General features: G+C 38.2%; 1 protein-coding gene across 1 annotated transcript in view; it reads right to left on the bottom strand.

The window, feature by feature from the left end:
* Positions 1-254: 254 nt before the first annotated feature.
* man1a1 (mannosidase, alpha, class 1A, member 1) overlaps positions 255-23,823 on the bottom strand; it is a 495,681-nt gene continuing 472,112 nt past the window's right edge. Inside the window, exon 12 of the mRNA XM_051925338.1 lies at positions 255-2,908. Within this exon, the coding sequence (XP_051781298.1) occupies positions 2,800-2,908 (109 nt within the window). The 3' untranslated portion in view covers positions 255-2,799. The remainder of the gene's footprint in view (positions 2,909-23,823) is intronic.

Below are 23,823 nucleotides of genomic sequence, written 5' to 3'. Positions count from 1 at the left end.
AAATTGTGGTAAATAAAAATGTATTTTGATAATGGAAGGTATAAGGAGCACTGATACAGAAACCCACCTGTTTGATGTTTCACTTTCTAGCTTGTTCTAAACAATCCTAGTCTTTCTTTCTTTTCTCAATTGTGTCATTCTAAGAACATCTTTATCTCCAACTTGTTCATGCAGTAAGACAAACTCTTAATTATCCAATGAGTTAAAAAATATTCTGTAATGAAAAAAGTCAAAAAGACTCTTGTAAAACAAAATTTGCAACAGAAAATTTATTAAAAGATTTTTATTCACAATAGAGAAATGTTACAAATATAATTATTAAAAAATTGCAGTTTAATTATATATATATATATATATATTCCATTATGTTTTATATTTATTTTAAAAAGGTGAAAAAGGCATTGCCAAAATGGAATATTTACATGAACATTAACATAAAAAAAATCACCAATAACTAATTGCATATAAATGAAGACAAAAATGATTTGTGCAAAGGAATGATTATTCAGCACTCATGTACTTTCATCTTTTTTACATTTAGCAAGAAGAACATGTGATGGCATCATGGTTATTACAGATACATAAGGTAGGATTTGCAACTCAAAACATACCATTGGCTCATTTTAGCAGACTACAGGTTCTCACTCGTCCGTGTATTATTGAGCAGTTAGCTGATATGTAGTAATCCAGTTTAAACACACAATCTAGAGTATGGAGTTCACACACTGACTAAACTTCTACGTGAGCAATGTGACACGAGCAGGGGTCTCAAAGACAAGTCACGTCATGTTCATGTGCAAATTCTATGCTCACATAAGGTGGTGTTCTTTTCTTTTAAAAATTACAAATAGCAAATGTTACTGAGCACAGAAACTGTAAGTCTGAACATGTGTTACAAATTCCTCTCCCTTAACAACACTGGGATTACCCAAAATAATTTATAGAACAATTAGCAAACAAAAATTTCAAAGATAAAAGTAATAGAAAAAAAAATTACACATTCATTATTCCAGAGTATGCAGACCAATAACATATTCATCACACTTCCTTTCATTATTTTTCCACAAAACAGTAGAATAATCAACATACTGTCATGGGGAGGTAATGGATTACACATAATTAACAACTTCACAAAGAAAACACTGCAACATAGCAAACTCTATAAGTGTAAAACAGTAAAAGGCATATCAAACTAAGTCTGAATGTCCACTGGTGTCCAAGCCACATTTTCACTAGATCATTTGGTGGACTTCAGAGGGTCACCAAGGAGGACAACATATAGTAATCAAATGACAGACATTTAAGTGATACTACAACATACAGTAACTGTCCGACTGCCTGTCTTCAGTAAACGGCAAACTGCATCCTATGTGTCCCCCTTTAACGATCAAGTGAAAAGGGCTGTAGAGGGTGTCAAACTGCCACAATGGGCCCATGCATCAGAACAGGCATGACCCGCATGTACGTGCACACAGTAAACATGGCTATGTGTAATGACTAACAATCCAGTGTAAAACAGACGCTGCTGCATGTGATGTTCTGTTTGCTACTTGTGCTTCTTTCACATGAACTTGATTGGCTTCAGGCTTCATGGAGCTTTTTTATTACTAAGCAAATAAATTGTGCTTTTTGATTACACACAATAAATGACAAAAATTACAAAAAAGTTGGAAGGCATAAATCTGAATATGTGTACTTCCTGATACATAATTTACCCCTTACTGTTGTCTTGCTCCTTTTCCAAAAGAATGCCACGTAAATGTTCATTGTGAAAATACTTCAAAAACAATTCTAAGGCGCCATACAAAAAAAAAAAAAAAAACCAATACCAAAATAATTAGGTTTGTAAAGCCACAAATTTAATAACCCTTAAAATCATAGCATCAGCAGAATCAAACAGATTATTTTTACTCAGATTTTGGCTTTATCATAAATGATACTCTTTAGCTTGCAAAAGAGACCCACTGGGAAACAATGTCACTGTTCTCTTGGCTCAGCAGAGGGCACTGTTGGACCATCCTGGCTTCTGATTAAATGTGCATGAGAGCGTCTCCACTCAGAAACACAGGCCTAAGGGAGCACAGTGCACCAGTCTGACCGAAGGGTCATTACTTTAAAATGTTTGCTTAAAATGTCAGTACTGGGGCTAATTCAGCAATGCTGATCCTCTGTGAAAACAGACAAAAAAAAAAAGCAAAAAAAAAAACAGAAACCCGCATGAAGAAAATGTGTCACAAAGACACAGTTTTAGAGACTTTGATGATCGTCTTAAACCATAACATAAATTAGCGCCACTTCCCTTCCCACAAATTTCTTTGTGAATAATAAAGCTCTCTTTATCAAATTCAATATGGCTTTTATGCAACAGAGCAAAAATTACAGCTGAAAGCGGCCTCCGTCTCCTCATGGAGGAGGAAAGAATCTTGCAGTCTCTCTGCAGATAAGACATACTTTACAAAAAGGGAACATGCACATAATTGCTGAAAGCATTTTTGTTTTAGATAAATAATAATAAAAAATGATTCCCAAATATTATATATTTAACCAGAATATTGTATTTTAAATAACCATTTTTTTCCTGACAGTACTATTTATTGATTCCTTATTTACCGATCGATGGACTGGCCATTTAAACAGTTTTTTTCCCCCATGTTTCAATGGACCTGATAGGCAGTTCTAAATATTGCTGGATGAAAACAAAATAGAAATGACAACAGTGTGTGGAGAAGTTGGTCATCTGCAAGAACAGAGTTGCCACAAGCTTCGGAGGGATCAGCCATCTAACTGCAACATCTTCACCTATTTATCAGTTCTTTTCTTGATGACTGGCAGCGGATGTGCTTCTGTATTGAAAACCCAGTGCTCAAAAGGGAGCAAGTCGTCGTCAGAAAACAGCAAATACAGGTACCTGCAAAGAGCAAACAAATTGAATATTCAATTTCTTTTAGTGATTAATGACAAACAGAGAGGCAAAAAAGTTGCTAGTACATTTGATCAAGGACTATGCAGATAAAGAGTAACTGATTGCCAATACCATACAGTTCACAACCTGGTGATAGCCCCCATGTTTAGATCTGTGCCACAGTCATTAGATCTCTTATACCATAGGACACTTCATGCATCATTCATCTGCAACAACAGCTGAACACCGAGTTCTTCAAAAAGATGTGCAAAAGTAACTCTCATGCTTTCTCTGTGATTTCAGTAACATGAACCTAAAACTTTCAGAACTGCATTTCTAAGATGTTCAAACTATATAATTGGTTAAAAATGGATCATCTATTATTTTGAATTGACTCAAAGCTTTCCTGAAAAATGAGATGGATCATTAGGATATTTTTTGCTCATCAAGGGCACAGCAGACCCAACTCTCCTTGCAATTGATCTATTACCGTCAAATTTAAACTGAATTACCTTTTTCTATTTTATTTTTATATTTTTTCTGAACAAACATACCTGTACGTGCCTTATTTTAACAGCTGAATATTTAAAATAATGATACTGCCCCATAGCAAAAGACCAATACAAATCAAAACTTTAAGAAAAAGAGATGCATTTATGATGAAAGTCTTGGTGTTGAACCTTAGGTCTGATCACTGCCTCTAGCGTTTGCACGTTTTCCCTGTGCTTGTGTTAAGTTTTTCTTCGTGCACTCCCGCACATGGCTTAAAAACTTTACAAAGACACTTAAGGTGGACTATCACACTTTAGAGCTGGTCTCGTCCGTTACGGGAGATGGATGTCTGAAGCGGAGCTCTGTTGGCAGTGGCTTTATTTTTTGACATATTTCTTATTATTTTGAGGTATCCTGTATTTACCCGACCCGAGGAGTTTCCACTACAGTATATAAACATGAGTAACAAGAAAGGGGGTCAGAAAGAACTGGAAAGGAAACTTAAAGCTACATCCAAGTCTAGACAGACATCAAGCCCAAGTGTGAGGTACGGCCTTTCAGAGACTGACCTGGAACAGCCAGGCGAATGCACAGACTTCCCAGGACCCCACTCCATTGCATCATCTCCAGTCAATAGCGAAAATGGGAGCGAAGGTGCAAGTGATGCAGGTCACAATAGCTCGACGATTCCAGAAGATCACTTGAAACTAGAAATGGCCTTGCAGTCTGTACTTTCATCTACTCGTCGTGATCCCGAAGATTCGGCTATAACTGGAGTTGCTACTTCACCCGCGGAGCACGAAATCCGAAGCAATTTGTCCGAACTGAAGGAAATGATCACAACAATGGCCACAGCCACAGTCACAACCATAAGTGTGCTTAAGAAAGACATCCAGAAAAGTATGAAGAAAGAGATAAGTTACTTGCAGCAGGAAAATAAAGACTTGGAAATGCATTTATATAATCGTTTTGATGCGACCATTAAAGGTATGGTGGGGAAAATTGAGGAACACATTCAAGAAAATACGTCTAAACTAAGAAAACTTGCTGATCAGCTGGATGATGTTAAGCAGACATTCATGGCTCGAATTGAAACAGCGGAACAATTGGCATCTAACGCCAATGGAAAAACTACAGCTGTGAATTCCGAATGCAAAAGACTTGCGGCTCTGGAAGATGGATGCAGAAGGAATAATATCAGAATAGAAGGTCTACCTGAGAATTGTGAAAGTCCAAACCCAGTGAAGTTCACAGTTGAACTATTTTCTAAAATAATTGGAGAGGACTTTAAATCAGATACCGATATAGCAGCAGCTTACCGCATACGCGGCTCAAATACCTTTAAACTTAGGTCTTTTATTGTCCGCTTCAAGAGGTTACTATGTAAGCTAGATGTGATGGCACTCCGCAGACACAAGCAAGAGATTATATTTGAAAATAACCACATTCGTATTTTCCCTGATTTCTCTCCTGCAACAGCTGCTAAACGTGCAGCCATCTACAACATTAAACAGCGGTTATGGCAAGCCGATATCAAATACAGCCTCTTGTATCCTGCCAAACTGAAAGTGAATGTGCAAGGCCAATACTACGTCTTCTCCAGCAAGGAGGAAGCAGAAAAGAAATTAAGAAAGCTGATCCCGACACTACAGTGATCCCTCGCTATATCGCGCTTCGCCTTTCGCGGCTTCACTCCATTGCGGATTTTATATGTAAGCATATTTAAATATATATCGCGGATTTTTCGCTGCTTCGCGGGTTTCTGCGGACAATGGGTCTTTTCATTTCTGGTACATGCTTCCTCAGTTGGTTTGCCCAGTTGATTTCATACAAGGGACGCTATTGGCAGATGGCTGAGAAGCTACCCAACTTACTTTCTCTCTCTCTCTCTTGCGCTGACGTAGGGGGGTGTGAGCAGGGGGGCTGTTCGCACACCTAGACGATACAGACGCTCGTCTAAAAATGCTGAAAGATTATCTTCACGTTGGTATCTTTTGTGCAGCTGCAGCTGCTTCCTGAAATGACATGCTGAACGGTGCTTCGCATACTTAAAAGCACGGCGGGCAAGTATTGATTTTTTTAATCTGTCTCTCTCTTTCTCTGCTCCTGACGGAGGGGGTGTGAGCTGCCGCCTTCAACAGCTTTGTGCCGTGGTGCTTCGCATACTTAAAAGCAAACAGCCCTATTGATTTGTGTGCTCCTTTGAAGAGGAAGATATGTTTGCATTCTTTTAATTGTGAGACTGAACTGTCATCTCTGTCTTGTCTTGGAGCACAGTTTAAACTTTTGAAAAAGAGACAAATGTTTGTTTGCAGTGTTTGAATAACGTTCCTGTCTCTCTACAACCTCCTGTGTTTCTGCGCAAATCTGTGACCCAAGCATGACAATATAAAAATAACCATATAAACATATGGTTTCTACTTCGCGGATTTTCTTATTTCGCGGGTGGCTCTGGAACGCAACCCCCGCGATGGAGGAGGGATTACTGTATTCTGAAACACGATAGTGAGTTGCATCCTGTCATGGCATGGCAAGGAGATATCACCTGCTGTCTGATCCACTTGTAATGATACGGGTACCATAATTATACATCCTTTTCATTACTCGGACGCTTTCTGTTTATGCTTTAATTACAGTTATAGACGTGTGTGTAGAAGAAATTAATTTCTTTTTTTTGTTTTTAACTATTCTAAAGGAGACTGTTTAACATCTTACCCTTGGTTTATTGTTCTTGTTATTATTGCATTAGGATTTACTATGCTTATCCATGACCACTTTTTAACACCATTTCCTGGGTTTATTATCTTAATACTTTAAGATTGCTGAAGATTATACTTTATGCTTATAGTTTGTTAATGATTACATTTTAGGCATATAGTATTTAGACTTTATTGGTAATAGATATCTCTACTTTTTAATCCTCAAATGCCGCTGTGTGGGGGCTTGTTTTGTTTTGGACGTGCTCTGTCTCTAGGTATGTCAGAGGACCGGGACTTTGTGAAGTGGGGTTCAGCCTCACGTGGGGAGGCAAAAAGGGGGGCGGGGTGGGGGGAGAGAAAGAGAGCAGGCTATATCTAATCTATACTTTTGATTCTTATAATTAGAACTACCAACGCAACAAGAGGCTGCATGGTAATAACTCGTGGGGAAATTGGAAATTAAGGTTAAAGCTGTCTCACTTCCAGTTAAGACTTGAAAATGGCATCAAAAATTCAGAATCAATGTCTCCATTATGGGACAGTTAACTTTGTGAGCTGGAAAGTTAAAGGCCTGAATCACAAATTAAAGAGAAAGAAAGTATTCTCTCACCTAACAGGTTTAAACGCTAAAATAGTATTTTTACAGGAGACCCACTTACTAAGCAAGGATCAGTTCCGGCTGCAAAAAGACTAGACTGGCCAAATGTTCCATTCTAGCTTTACAAAGAAAACTAGAGGTGTGGGAATTCTCATACATAGAACAGTCTCATTTGTAGCATCAGATGTAGTATCTGATCTGGAAGGGAGATATGTGATGGTCATGGGCAACTTATTTAACTGTAAAGTGATTTTGATAAATGTTTATGCACCTAATGTCGATGATAAGGAATTCATGCAAAATGTATTTGCATCCATTCCCAATGTGAATATTCATAAAATTATAATGGCTGGGGACTTTAATTGTGTTTTAAATCCACTCTTAGATAGGACTCCTGTCACAGGGGGGATGACATCTAGCACTGCAAAGACAATTACAGAGTGACCACAACTCTGGAGGCTTCTAAACCCAAACTCAAGAACATATTCGTTCTACTCACCAGTACATCATTGCTACTCAAGAATTGACTATTTCTTTATAGATAATAATTTCTTGCCTACGATTAAATCTTGCAAGTACGACGCTATTGTTATTTCCGACCATGCACCTCTGATCTTGGAGCTAAAGTCATTATGTCCCACACACTCACCTCGCAGATGGCGTCTTAACCCGCTTCTATTAGCAGACGAGAACTGTACAGAATTTATATCCAAACAAATCAGCTTCTTCCTAGAGACAAATACATCCTCAGAGGTTTCTGCAAGAATACTCTGGGAAACTCTAAAGGCCTTCTTAAGAGGACAGATTATTTCATATCTTTCCCACAGGAATAAATTAGAAACCAAGAAGGTATCAGAACTAACCAGCGAAATTACTAGAATAGATGAAGAACATGACAGGCGTCCGAGCGAGGCTCTGCACAGGAAAAGGCAGGCTCTGCATTCAGAACTCAACCTCTTGACAACTAAAGAAACTGAACAACTAATTTATGAATCAAGACATCATTACTATGAACATAGAGAGAAAGCTAATAAGCTTTTAGCAAAACAAATCCACAAGCAAGAAGTTCGTAATGCAATCCCAGCAATCACCAACACAAACGGAGATGAAATCATTGACCATAAAAATATAATGCACACATTTAGAGACTACTATAAATCCTTATATTCTACTGAGTTTAAAGAAGACAACACACAATCTAATGCATTTCTGGATACATTACAGATACCACAAACAGATACTTTTAGTGTGGAGGAACTGGATAAACCTCTGGCGCTATCAGAATTACTAGATGCTATAAAGTCACTTTAAGGCGGGAATGCAGCAGGCCCTGATGGCTACCCTGCAGAATCTTATAAGAAATTCTCCACTCAGCTAGCTCCCCTCCTATTAGCAACATTTACAGAAGCTAGAGACAATCAAATTCTACCTCAAACTTTTCTCCAAGCATTAATCACCGTCTTTCCTAAACAAAACAAGGACTTATTACAATGTGCATCATACAGACCAATTTTACTTCTGAATAATGATGTTAAGATACTCTCAAAAATCATAGCTAGAAGGATGGAGAAAGTGCTGCCCTCGGTAATATCACAAGATCAAACTGGATTTATCAAGGGTCGACACTTATCTTCCAATCTTTGACGCCTGTTTAATGTAATATACTCACCAGCATAGTCAAACAACCCAGAAATATTATTATCATTGGATGCAGAAAAAGCATTTCGACATGATTGAATGGAAATACCTTTTCACCTACATTAGGGAAATTTGGGTTTGGCCCGAACATTTGTGCATGGATCAAACTACTCTATACCAATCCAGAAGCTTCAGTTTGTATTAACAACATTTGTTCAGACTACTTTAAACTAGAATGTGGTACCAGACAAGGATGCCCCTTGTCACCACTGCTATTTGCAATCGCCATTAAACCACTGGTGGTTCACTGTCGAAATGCTTATCAGATAAAGGGGATTATCAGAGAAGGACTGGAACAGAAAATTTCTCTATATGCAGATGTTATGATACTATATATATATCAGAAAAATGCTGTGCCTGCAGTCTTAACAGCACTTACAGAATTTCAAAGTATCTCTGGTCTCAGAATTAATCTGAATAAAAGTGTACTCTTTCCAGTGAATTCTCAAGCATATAATATTAGATTGGACACCCTACCTTTTATCATTGCAGACCAGTTTAAATACCTAGGGGTAAACATCACAAGTAAACACAAAGCTCTTTATCAACAAAATTTCGCCTTCTGTATGGAAAAAATTAAGCAAGACTTGCATAGATGGTCAACCCTTCATCTCACTCTAGCTGGAAGAATTAAGTTGTTAAGATGAATATTCTTCCTAAGCTTTTTTATTTCAAAACATTGCAATATACATCAATAAATCATTTTTAAGCAATCAGATTCAACAATAACCTCATTTATTTGGAACTCAAAACACCCACGTATCCAAAGAACGACCCTACCAAGACCTAAGGCACAAGGTGGCATGGCTCTACCCAACTTTCAGTTTTATTACTGGGCAGCAAACATACAAGCTATAAAAACCTGGGCACAAATAGATGAACATACACAGGCTTCCGCAATAGAAGTAAAATCCTGCAGTACTTCCTTATATTCCCTGCTTTGTGCCCCAATAAATGCAAGTTATCGCCAATATACTAATAACCCAATTGTGCTTCACTCACTCAGGATATGGAACCAATGTAGAAAGCATTTTAAGATGGAGAATCTTTTATCTGTGGCACCCCTGCAAGAGAACCACCTCTTTCAACCCTCGCAAACATATGCAGTTTTTAATATCTGAAAAAGATTTGGGATTAAATTGCTTAGAGGTCTTTATATAGACAACATCTTTGCATCCTATGAACAATTACATTCCAAATTTAACTTTCCAGCTACACATTTCTTTCACTATCTTCAAATTAGGAACTTTGTTAAACAGAACCTGCCCGATTTTCCTCATCTTGCACCCTCCTCCATGCCAGAAAAAATATCGCTCAATTACGAGGACTTAAACACCATCTCTGCAACATATAAAATTATTCTACAGTCCCTCCCTTTCAAAGATCCAAGAGGACAATGGGAAAAAGATCTCTTAATCAATATATCAGCAAAGGAGTGGAAATAGAAATACAGAAAATTCATTCGACCTCCATATGCGCAAAGCATACAATTATTCAAATCAAAATTATATATCGAGCACATCTGTCTCGCTTAAAATTGTCCAAAATGTTTCCAGGGCAAGATCCAACCTGCGAACGCTGCAATCAAGTCCCAGCCTCACTGGGTCACACGTTTTGGGCCTGCACCAAATTAACATCATTTTGGACCAAAATTTTTAAGTGCCTCTCAGACAGCCTTCGTGTCACAATCCCTCCTAACCCATTAACAGCTGTGTTTGGTGTTCTTCCAGATGGGTTTAAAGTGGAGAAGGACAAACAAACTGTGATTGCATTCACTACACTTTTGGCACGCAGACTTATTTTGCTAAACTGGAAGAATCCTAATTCTCCTCTTTTAAGTCAGTGGGAAACCGATGTTTTATTTTTTCAAATTCTCAGTTAGAGGATCTGTACAGAACTTTTTCAAAACCTGGCAGGATCTAATCAATAATATTTTACAATAAGCTCTTAAAGCACCGAGGAAGCAATTCTCTCCGCATTTTTCTTCTCTTCTCCATTCATCTCTATTGCCCTATTAAACTAATCAATTTAGGTATGTTTACAAGCTTTAAGGATTATCCCATTGGCCATGCTCTCTTTTTCAGGGGTGGAGGTCGATCTGTTTTCAATCCTATTTTTTGTAAAAACTGATCTATTTATATGGAATGATTAAAATTAATAAAATTAAAAAAAAAAAGAGTTGCATACTTATTTTGAACAGCTGTGTTTTAAATTGTTAAAGTATAAATAAGGTTTTATCATATTTCAGCAGTTAATGTCGTATTGTATCACACTAGTAGGTGCAGTTAAAAAAATGTTTTGCCAAACCCGCAAAATCAAACTTGGATCAAGCAATCCAAATACGTTAAAAAGAGAAACCTGATATTTTAAACAAAATCAAACTTTCCATCAAGATGTAGCCACATAATTCACGCAAACAGGATAAACATGTGCATCACAGGATCCCCTCAGAGGCTCGATCAAGGTTTGTAATAACGTGCTGTGGTGAATAAAGTATCTTTTTAAACATTAAGTCCTTTTCTTTCAGAAGATCCTGATCCTTTCTCCAGCAAACCTTCAGGTGGCAGTACAGGATGCCAGACTATGCAAAAAAACTTATGCTAGTAACCAGAGCTTAAATAAATGAAAACTGACTCCATTTATGGCATCTATTGTTGATCACAGCTATTTAGATGAGAATTCAGATAAACAAATCTCATCAATCCCATTCACTTAATTTCTCAATTGAATTCTAAAGGTACCCAAAGTCCTATTCTCTACTCAACTGCTTGGTAATTTATTCCATGTATGGTTCTTTGTGTAAAGAAAACTTTGCAACATGTATGCAAAAGTTATCCTTAATAAGCTTCTACCAGTGTCCCAGTGTTCTAGCTGTGACTTCAAAGTAATAGTAGGGATCGACCAACCTCATTTCGAACAATCCTCATGTCATCTCTTAACACTAGAATTACCAGAGCCTACGAAAAAACTCGTATATCTGGCCCACCTTAAATCGCTTCTTAAATCCGTTCACACCTCTCCGCCAGCATCCTTTGTCCTCTAAATGTGCTGATAAAAGACAAGCTGCCAGCAGCCGGCTATTCCATCCCCCCACCGACTTAGAACGTGAGCGCACTTTTCCCAGCTCTTGCCTTCATTGATTATGTGGGAGTGAAGTGGAGTTTTACAGTGGAAATAATTGATCGTCATTCTAAAGTAATCTGTGTAAACACATTGTTAAAACAGAAACTTTGTCATATTTTAGTAATAAATGTTACAAAATGTAGTAGGCATAAACTATAGAATGTGTAAAGCCCGAGTTCCAAAGATCAAATAAACACTTTCACAAAAGCTTCAAGGCCAATACAACAGCTTCTGTGGCGTAGCGCGTTAAAATTTGCCTCTTAGAACAAAACAGCTCTGCCGCCTCTCAGACCTGAGTTCGAATCTACGCTGGGGATAAAATGTTGCTTTTTTTTTTTTTTTTTTCTTTTTAACCTGAAACGGACATAAAATTTATAAATTGGTATGCACTGTCAGTTAATGAGATCGTTATATTTTCATGTGGGATGCTCCTTTTAAAATATTTATATATATATAAATAAATATATATAAATAAACAGGGAAGGCACATGTACTGAAAGAAGAAAAAAGATCAACGTGCGTTGTTCCTGTAGCACTGAATGAGCTCACGTGCTCTAACATCACCCCTCCCCCCCATCTGACTCTCTAAGTAACAACAACGCACGTTGATCTTTTTTTTTCTTTCAGTACATGTGCCTTCCCTGTTTATTTATATATCTCTGCCTGTCTGTCTCTCTATTACGCAGTGCTCGTCTGTCTGTGTGTTATGGATCTTAAAAATAACAGTTATAAGGACAGTTGTTCCTGTTAATTGCAGTCTCAATTGTTAAAAAAATATTTTAAAAGGAGCATCCCACATGAAAATATAACGATCTCATTAACTGACAGTGCATACCAATTTATAAATTTTATGTCCGTTTCAGGTTAAAAAGAAAAAAAAAAAAAAAAGCAACATTTTATCCCTAGCAGGGATTTGAACTCAGGTCTGAAAGGCGGCAGAGTTGTTTTGCTCTAAGAGGCAAATCTTAACGCACTACGCCACAGAAGCTGTTGTATTGGCCTTGAAGCTTTTGTGAAAGTGTTTATTTGATCTTTGGAACTCGGGCTTTACACATTCTATAGTTTATGCCTACTACATTTTATAACATTTATTACTAAAATATGACAAAGTTTCTGTTTTAACAATGTGTTTACACAGATTACTTTAGAATGATGATCTATTATTTCCACTGTAAAACTCCACTTCACTCCCACATAATCAATGAAGGCAAGAGCTGGGAAAAGTGCGCTCACGTTCTAAGTCGGTGGGGGGATGGAAATAGCCGGCTGCTGGCAGCTTGTCTTTTATCAGCACATTTAGAGGACAAAGGATGCTGGTGGAGAGGTGTGAACGGATTTAAGAAGCGATTTAAGGTGGGCCGGATATACGAGTTTTTTCGTAGGCTCTGGTAATTCTAGTGTTAATCTTCATTTGCTTAAAATAAAAAGATTTCACTAGTTCAATTTAATGTATACAGTAATTGTTGCAAGCATTTTATATACAGAAATTATGATAATTGTGAATTTATTTTTTTCTCCTGGAATGCAGCTGACTGCAGTTTTCTTTTCCTCTCCTCTGTTGTCAACTGACCCTATCTGAACTATAGTTTTAATGAACTTGTATGAAGGATCCATTTTACTTAATTTGTAATTGCTCTATTTTGCTTTGTGATTATCCAAATCTGTAATTTGTGAGTACATAACTTGCCTACTTTCATTCAGATATTTCATTTTAAATTAAAACAATAGATCTTCAGGTTCTTGAGCATTATAAGAATTGTTTATGTAATATAAAGCACAAAAGCAGATACTTAAGTGCTGATCCGCAGTATCTTTTTACAGCTGAAATGGCAGCCAGCATTTCAGACAATTGTTCCTTGAAAAAGCAACCTGACTAACCTTGGCTCTGCAGTTTTTTTAATATTATGGCAGGTTCTCTTCTCTATTACTTTGTCCATGTATTGTACATATTAGTATGACACTTTAAGATGTTGCTGTTACAAGATATACCAAAGTCTCAGCTATTTCAGATAATAAAAGTGTTGACTTTAAAAATAAAATCTCCTCAATAAACTACTTACTTAAATGAGACACATTTTACTGTGATATGGGCATAGTTAAAGCATGTGATTTTAAAGTGCAGGTAATTAAAGACTGTACTCATAATAAATACTGCATATTAAAGTATCTTTTTTGTAAAAACATCTACTCACATCTTTTACTTATTTAAGAATATTTCAGAGACTATGCACTAAACCAAATCACTGTATATATATCAGAAAACATAACTTCAAGTGGAAAAGAGAACTATGAAGAAAAGGAGATGTACAGTATGAAGCTGAACAAGATGTACTAGTGAGTAAAGTTTTAAGATGTACTGCATGTGGTCCATTAATATCTAATTCTTTATTATAAGGCGTTCCAGAGGTAATGAAAACACAAAATAGATCAACATGTCATTTATATTACATTATTGTAAAATGCAAAAGCATTCAACATTTTCACTTGTCAGTCTACCTTTTGTACTGTAGTAAATGTGAATTTAATTTTAACTTACCTGGATAGAAAATGGATGGATGGAAAATACTTTATATACTGGTTTAGTGCTTATAATATCCAGTGAATGTGTTAACTGAACAGAATGTTCTAATTTAGATATACCAGATGAGTGCAGATGAAGAGGTGTAAACTAAACTTGCTTAACACTAGAATTACCAGAGCCTACGAAAAAACTCGTAGATCCGGCCCTCCTTAAATCCGTTCGCACCCCTCCATCAGCGTCTTTTGTCCTGTAAATATGCTGATAAAGACAAGCAGCAAGCAGTCTACTATTCCATCCCCCCACAGCTGCAGAACGTGCACAATGTTCTCCCAGCTCATGCCTTGATTGATTATCTGGGAGTGAAGTGCTGGAGTTTTAGAGTGGAAATAGATCGTTATTTGGAACACATGCATTTCATGTGTGTTCCGTTTCTACAATAATCTGTGTAAACACATTGTTAAAACAGAAACATTTTTCATATTTTAGTAGTAAATGACAAAATGTTGGCATAAACTATATAATGTGTTTCAGTCGACTAGATTACTGTAACACACTCCCTCTCAGGACTACCCAAAAAAGACATAAATCGACTGCAAGTAGTGCAAAATGCAGCTGCTAGAGTCCTAACTAGGAAAAGAAAATCCAAACACATTTCTCCAGTTTTGATATCACTACATTGGTTACTTGTGTCATTCAGAATTGACTTTAAAATACTGCTTATAGTTTACAAAGCCTTAAATAATCTCGCTCCATCTTATATTTCAGTGTCTGACACCTTACATTCCAAATCGTAACCTTAGATCTTCAAATGAGTGTCTGTTTAGAATTCCAAGAGGTAAACTTAAAAGAAGTGGTGAGGCAGCCTTCTGCTGTTATGCACCTAAAATCTGGAATAGCCTGCCAATAAGAATTCGCCAGGCTGATACAGTGGAGCACTTTAAAAAAACTGCTAAAAACATATTACTTTAACATGGCTTTCTCATAACTTCATTTTAATTTAATCCTGATGCTCTGCATATTCAATTAATTATCATTACTATTTATGGTGGCTCCAAAATCCATACTAACCCCTTCTCTCTCTTCTGTTCTTTTCCGTTTTTTTGTGGTGGCGACCTGCGCCACCACCACCTAATCAAAGCACCATGATGTCCCTACATTGATGGATTAAAGGCCAGAAGTCCACGTGACCGTCATCATCAAGTCCTTCCATGAGAACTGTGAATACAGTGAGGACTGATCATCTATGTTAGGTAGAATGCCTAGAGGGGGCTGGGTGGTCTCATGGCCTGGGGGGGGTGGTGGTTGTACGGTGTGTTTATGTGAACAGAGAGTGGTGTACGAACGCTGCCTCAGTCGCGTGACGCTGTTCCCCACTGATAGAGGTTTTATCGGTAAGGTGCCAGCCTTTCTACCTGCTGAGGGAATGCAGTTGCGTGCTGGAGGTTGCCGTCTACCTCCCGCCTAGTGCAAATGCTAACCAGGCGCTAGCGGAACTCTACGAGATCATCAGCAAACTGCAAACGACACACCCCAAGCCATTTTTCATTATTGCTGGAGACTTCAATCATGCCAACTTGAAGTCAGTTCTCCCAAAATTCCTCCAGAATGTGAACTTTGCTACTAGAGGGTGAAGCTGTCTGGACAATGTTTACACGAGCGCTCCTAACGCCTACAAGGCCCTACCCCACTCTCACCTCGGCTACTCCAACCATAGCAGCGTTTTTATGGTTCCTGCATACAAGTCCTTGCTGAAGCGCACTAAACCAGCCCGCAAGAACTTCAGAGTGTGGCAGGTTGGTGTTGTTTTGCTCTTCAAGACTGCTTTGAATTGACAAACTGGGACATTTTCAGGGAGGCTGCTATGGATGGTGACTCCATCAATCTGGAGGAGTACACAGACTCTGTGACTGGCTACATCTCCAAATACATAGAGGATGTTACTGTTACCAAGGATGTTACCACATGAGCCAACCAAAAGCCCTGGATGACAAGAGAAGTGCACAAGCTGCTCAAGATCAGAAATGCAGCCTTCAGATCTGGAGACAAGGCCGCCCTCAGGGTAACCAGAGCTAACCTGTCTTAGGAGAGCTAAGTGGGCATACGCACAGAGGATTAACAAACAATTCAGCAGCACCAGAAACACACGTCGTATGTGGCAGGGTGTTCAGAAAATTACAAACCACAAGCCCAACCCACACAGCAGCAGTGGTGATGCCTCCCTTCCGGATGAGCTGAACAACTTCTTCGCATGGTTTGAGGCGCAGAACAAAGAGCCTGCGAGAAAAGCAACACCTCCCTCCACTGACCAGGTACTCGGCCTCTCCATAACTGACGTGAAGAGGACTCTATCCAGATGATACGACAGTGCTGGGACTGATAAGCAGGGATGATGAAACAGCATACAGAGATGAGGTGGAAAGGCTGTCTGCATGGTGTGAAGACAACAATCTCTCAATGTTGACAAGACAAAAGAGATAATCCTGGACTTCCGAAAATCATATCCTGTCCACATCCCAGTCAGTATCAATGGTTTAGATGTGGAGACTGTTAGGAATACCAAGTTCCTCGGTGTGCACATAATTGAGGAACTTACGTGGACACATAACACCTCATCACTAATCAAGAAAGCCCAGCAGAGACTACACTTCCTGAGGCGGCTGAAGCGAGCAAGTCATCCCACTTCCATCCTCACCATGTTCTACAGAGGCACCATTGAGAGTGTTCTGACTAGCTGCATCACTGTCTGGTATGGCAACTGCAACATATCCAACCGCAAGCGCCTGCAGAGAATAGTGAAGACAGCAGAGAACATTATTGGGGTGCCTCTCCCTTCACTACAGGACATATTTTACAAACGCAGTGTCCGCAAGGCCTGCAGCATTTTGCAGGACCCCTTACACCCCTCACATGCACTTTTTACACTTCTGCCATCCAAGAGAAGATACTGCAGCATCAAAGCCAGATCTGCCAGGCTGCAGGAGAGTTTTTACCCCCAAGCTGTTAGACTCCTTAACACCATGCTGCCTCCTGGGATCTTCCACACTGCCTTAACCACCTCTAAAAACAGAACTTTTATACATGCAAGCCACTTTTCTGCAAAGATGAGTGTGCATGTAGAAAAGAACTGAAAATCTCATACTGACCTTTAAGGAGTTTGACACTCTTGATATCCTTCTGCTGTGAAACATTCTGACCTGTCATTGTTTACACATGTCTTACATACACTGATACTTTCTGTATTATATACATCTATTATTTATTTATTATATTACATATCTATTGACTATATTTGTGTATCTAGAATGCAAATACTATACATTGCATCAATGTTCATATAGCTAACTAAACGTCAATATTGCTGCTACTTCTTTGTCTTGTCTTTGCACAATGTCTTGTCTTGTTTGTGTTTTAATTTTAAATTAAAATTTTAATTCTATTTTTAATTTATTATTTGCACTTCATGTTGTTACACTGTGGACCCTGAGCTTCTGTATACTTGTATATGGTTGAGATGACAATAAAGTTCACTTTGACTTTGAGGTCCAGATATAATGTAGTTGTTGGCGTCATGATAAGGCTTTACAGACTGCTGACATGGATCCTTTTTGCCTGGATTGGTTTTTCTTCATTGCTCAACCTCACTGTTTCAATATACAGTAGTTTCCTTGCAGTGTTATACTGCAGTTGTGTTTTTTTTTGTTTTTTTTTAAATGCTCCCTTCTGACACCTGACATCTACAATATGTCACGTACACTTCCTTAAACATCTGAAATCTGGCAGGGGCCAGTGCTGTGTTTTTGTTTTCATTGAATGCTCACTTTGAGTAATGTAATTAACCCTGTTTGTTCTGGGAAGAACTTTGTGATGGTTCATGCTGCTAATGGCACTATACAAAGACAGATTATCTAATATATATCTTGTTATGCATTTGGTTTATATACATTATAAACCCGTGTTGGTGCATTGACCAGTCTTCTTTACTGCCTTGTACTCTATGTATCCATAATGAGCTTAAATCCTGCAAGGCCCTAAGAAGGATTACGTGGGTTTGGGAATATGTTATCTATATATAGGTCCACAAATGAAATGGGGACAAAATATAACAGTGGAAAAGGAGAGAAGAAAACCAAAACTTGTGACTTACAAGCATATTTTGGGCTTTTCAGCCATCAGATATCATGTATACTTTTGAAAAGCAAGTGTTCGATTACAGAGAATTCCTGACAGCTTAGTCTAAAGATGCAGATTAATTTATCTCAGGTTAATTCTAAAACTGACATCACATTCAAGTAAGTATTCAATGTACTTTGTAAGCTATTTTATCAAGTAGTGGTGCTCAAATGGCACACATATTAAATAAATTTACTACATTATCACTAGGCAAAAATTCCTCAAACGTAGCACTCAAAGCCATCTTATAAAAGACTCCAGAATGCAAAGACTGCTCATCTTCTCGGAACTTGCTAAAACCCAAAGTCAATATGGTCTAGTCCTTCTTTCCTGGTTTTATGTGATGCATAGCTTAATGTTTGACTGAATGTCTCCTCATTGACTATAATGTTACAGGGTTTGTTTTTTGTTTCTTTAAGCAAGCACTTAAACAATTCTCTGTTCGGATCCATTAATGCAGTTATCTATGTCTGTGTGTAGGATGTTCGTATAAACAACACTTGTTGTTTTGGGTGAGTCATCGCACAGACACATCCAAGAGAGATTCTTAATTTCCAACAAATTTCTACTAAATTATTTTACTTTTACTTTCTTTGATGGGAATTAAGAATTTCTGATTTTGCCAATTAGTACCATTCCAGACTTACTGTACAAAGCAGGTTGTATTGGTGGTGCTTTTTAAAACTATGAGAGGAAAAAAAAAACATTTGGCAAACTGCAGACAGAGGGTATGAGCTGCAAGCTACATTATTATAAAGAATATCATACAAACATGAATATTGTGTATTTTTTTACTGCATTGTTACAGCTGTTGTTATGCATGTAAAACATGAATAGTTAAAAAAAAAAAATCACAATGTTTGGGACAAACTGAGAATGTTGCAAATTATAATGTAACATTTTAAAACCTGATTAATTAAATTAAGGAGGAGAATCTGGTGCACTTACACAAAAATGCAAATGATTAAATCCTATATAAACATCAGAGACCTGTGGTGTGATTTATCTTAGCAATCAACATGTGTAGCCACATTATTGTCAAAATTGAAATAGTTCTCTGAAGTCCTAGGAAGAAAGATTGTTGATGTCTAGGAGTACAAGAAGTGTTTTTTAAGTCATTTCCAGTGAATTTGGAGATATGTACTCATTTGTCCAAAAGATTATTTACAAATTGAGATAATTTCAATGCACTGGTGATTTACCCCAGCAAGGTCATCCCACCAAAACTCAGCAAAAGAGTTGACTGAAAGATACAGTGCATCCAGAAAGTATTCACAGCGCATCACTTTTTCCACATTTTGTTATGTTACAGCCTTATTCCAAAATGGATTAAATTCATTTTTTTCCTCAGAATTCTGCACACAACACCCCATAATGACAACGTGAAAAAACTTTACTTGAGGTTTTTGCAAATTTATTAAAAATAAAAAACCTGAGAAATCACATGTACATAAGTATTCACAGCCTTTGCTCAATACTTTGTCGATGCACCTTTGGCAGCAATTACAGCCTCAAGTCTTTTTGAATATGATGCCACAAGCTTGGCACACCTATCTTTGGCCAGTTTGGCCCATTCCTCTTTGCAGCACCTCTCAAGCTCCATCAGGTTGGATGGGAAGTGTTGGTGCACAGCCATTTTAAGATCTCTCCAGAGATGTTCAATCGAATTCAAGTCTGGGCTCTGGCTGGGCCACTCAAGGACATTCACAGAGTTGTCCTGAAGCCACTCCTTTCATATCTTGGCTGTGTGCTTAGGGTCGTTGTCCTCCTGAAAGATGAACCGTCGCCCCAGTCTGAGGTCAAGAGCGTTCTGGAGCAGGTTTTCATCCAGGATGTCTCTGTACATTGCTGCAGTCATCTTTCCCTTTTCTCCTCTCTCCACAGAGGACCTCTGGAGTTCTGACAGAGTGACCATCGGGTTCTTGGTCACCTCCCTGACTAAGGGCCTTCTCCACTGATCGCTCAGTTTAGATGGCCGGCCAGCTCTAGGAAGAGTCCTGGTGGTTTCGAACTTATTACACTTACGAATGATGGAGGCCACTGTGCTCATTGGGACCTTCAAAGCAGCAGAAATTTTTCTGTAACCTTCCCCAGATTTGTGCCTCGAGACAATCCTGTCTCAGAGGTCTACAGACAATTCCTTGACTTCATGCTTGGTTTGTGCTCTGACATGAACTGTCAACTGTGAGACCTTATATAGACAGGTGTGTGCCTTTCCAAATCATGTCCAACCAACTGAATTTACCACAGGTGGACTCCAATTAAGCTGCAGAAACATCTCAAGGATGATCAGGGGAAACAGGATGCACCTGAGCTCAATTTCGAGCTTCATGGCAAAGGCTGTGAATACTTATGTACATGTGCTTCTCAATTTTTTTATTTTTAATAAATTTGCAAAAATCTCAAGTAAACTTTTTTCACGTTGTCATTATGGGGTGTTGTGTGTAGAATTCTGAGGAAAAAAATGAATTTAATCCATTTTGGAATAAGGCTGTAACATAACAAAATGTGGAAAAAGTGATGCGCTGTGAATATTTTCTGGATGCACTGTACTGGGAGAGGCCTCCAAGAACCCCAGGATAACATCATGAGGCTGCACAAAAGGAAGACACCTCTCTTCGCAAGAACACAGATATATAGCTGAAGTTTCTCAAACAATGCCTAGGCATGAAATATAACTATTAGAATAATGCACCTAGGAGACAATGGAAGATCTAATTGTATGCAAAGCTAGATGTCATAATTGGCCAAAAACAAATCTGATCAAAATAACCTCATATCACCTGTAAAAGATGGTTGTGAAAATATTAAGGTTTTATGCTTTAGGATTTAGCCAGCTTGCCATAACAGAGTTAACCATATATTCCACTGTGCCAGAGATGACAAAAAAAGGAGAATGTGACACCACTTGTCAAAAAGTTGAAGCTGACCTGCAAGAGGACCTGTTAAGAAGACAGTGACCCAAAACACACAAGCAAATTCATAAAGAATGTCTCAAAAAGATGAAATAGAGGGAACGGCTTAATCCCACAAAAATGTTGTAAGAGGATTTGATGTGAACAGTACCTGAAAGAAAGCCCTCAAACATCATAGAATTGCAGAACTAGTAGAAATTACTCCAGGATGATATAGAGGACTGGCAGAAAATTACAAGAAATGCCTGCAAGAGGTTATACATGCCAAAGGAGGCAACACTATCTTTGAAGCTAGGGGTGTATTGGTAGACAATTGAGAATGTTTTTATTTGAATATCTTATTGCAAAAATATGTTTCATTATTATTTGCTAAATCACATCACAGTTATCTACGATATTGTGGAAATGAAGATTGAATAGATACGTTAAAGACCACACACATTTTCTAGGGGTGTACGTACTATTTCACACTTACTTATAGACAACATGAAAAGTTAGCATTTTCTGCTCAGTAGCTTAGAAAAAGCAAGAAAAAGAACAGCAGTATTCCAACTAAGTTTTAGGAAAAAAACTAAAGGCTTTGTAAATCACATTTGTTGACAGAAAAGGTGAAAGCCTGACACTTTATCATTTTATACAGCTGGCATATACTACACATACCAGAGCACTTACTGCCTCATGAAATTAACAATTCATTCAAAAAGGAGAGAAGGCATTCAAAAAATCAGCTATTATCCTCAGGAAAAAGAAAAAAAAACATAAAACTAATATCATCAAAGGGGCACTAAGTATTTATTAGGTGAACTACTGCAAACCACTCTTCAAAAAAATCATGCTTCACGCTTCAGTGTAGCATTTTTATGAGCCGATTTTAAATATATTATCCTCATCACTGTATTAGTCTGAAATGTATCTCTTTCTGAGAGTTAAAAATCATGTTTAAAGATGAAGACTAATAAAAAATAACAAACATTTACTTATCACTTTAATAAAAATAAAAAAAATACAGAAGACTTTAAATATCTGATTGCTCGAGAAAGGAGCTGTGCTATTTGTCAAATAACCCCTCAATGGTAGAATGATTGATTTTTACAATACATATTGTTATTGCCATGTGCCTTTTGTTCTCAATATTATATTGGAAATGATGGGAAAACTGTGACATTGTGCAAAATAATAAGCTTGCTTAATACGTAATATTACATATAACTATAAAATGCATGGTGACTAAAAAATTATTGAACACCATCCAGAATGTTGTTATTCAGTAAGTAAGTATAATATGAACATGAAATGTCCACCAAATTGTAGAGTTACCTTTAATTTTTTCAAGGTTTGAAACATGGCTTGCTTTTATTCTGTTAAGTGCTCCAATTGTGTTGTAAGGCATTATATGTGTTGGTAATGACAGAATCCCTTTTACAGTTGCAGAAAGGACAATACTTTTTCAGTGCTTACTAGTAGGTTACTTTAGTTTACTTTGAGATAAAACAGAAGTCTACCAAAAGCAGAAAAAACATCTGTTATATTTTCCTAAATAGATAGATAGATACTTTATTAATCCCAAGGGGAAATTCATATACTCCAGCAGCTGCATACTGATACAAAAAAACAATATTAAATTAAAGAGTAATAAAAATGTAGGTAAAAACAGACAATAACTTTGAATAATGTTAACGTTTACCCCCCCCCGGGTGGAATTGAACGAACTCCTCAGTCTGTCAGTGGAGCAGGACATTGACAGCAGTCTGTCACTGAAGCTGCTCCTCTGTCTGGAGAGGATACTGTTTAGTGGATTCTCCATAATTTATAGGAGCCTGCTGAGCACCCATCGCTCTGCCACGGATGTCAAACTGTCCAGCTTCATGCCTACAATAGAGCCTGCCTTCCTCACCAATTTGTCCAGGCGTGAGGCGTCCTTCTTCTTTATGTTGCCTCCCCAGCATACCACCGCATAGAAGAGGGCGCTCGCCCCAACCGTCTGATAGAACATCTGCAGCATCTTATTGCAGATGTTGAAGGATGCCAGTCTTCTAAGGAAGTATAGCCAGTTCTGTCCTCTCTTGCACAGAGAATCAGTATTGGCAGTCCAGTCCAATTTATCATCCAGCTGCACTCCCATGTATTTATAGGTCTGTACCCTCTGCACAGTCACCTCTGATGATCATAGGGTCCAGGAGGGGCCTGGGCCTCCTAAAATCTACCACTAGCTCCTTGGTTTTGCAGGTGTTCAGGTGTAGGTGGTTTGAGTCGCACCATTTAACAAAGTCCTTGATGAGGTTCCTATACTCCTCCTCCTGCCCACTCCTGATGCAGCCCCACGATAGCAGTGTCGTCAGCGAACTTTTGCATGTGACAGGACTCCGAGTTGTATTGGAAAGTCCGATGTATATAGGCTGAACAGGACGGAGAAAGTACAGTCCCCTGCGGCGCTCCTGTGTTGCTGACCACAATGTCAGACCTGCAGTTCCGAGACGCACATACTGAGGTCTGTTTGTAAGATATTCCACGATCCATGCCACTAGGTATGAATCTACTCCCATCTCTGTCAGCTTGTCCCTAAGGAGCAGAGGTTGGATGGTGTTGAAGGCGCTAGAGAAGTCTAGAAACATAATTCTTACAGTACCACTGCCTCTATCCAAGTGGGAGAGGGATCGGTGTAGCATATAGATCATGGCATCTTCCGCTCCCACCTTCTCCTGGTA

This window comes from Erpetoichthys calabaricus, chromosome 3 (assembly GCF_900747795.2).
Source record: "Erpetoichthys calabaricus chromosome 3, fErpCal1.3, whole genome shotgun sequence".
NCBI classification, from domain to species: domain Eukaryota; kingdom Metazoa; phylum Chordata; class Cladistia; order Polypteriformes; family Polypteridae; genus Erpetoichthys; species Erpetoichthys calabaricus.
The sequence above is the reverse complement of the archived record's forward strand: the minus strand, read 5'-3'. Positions and strand labels throughout refer to the sequence as shown.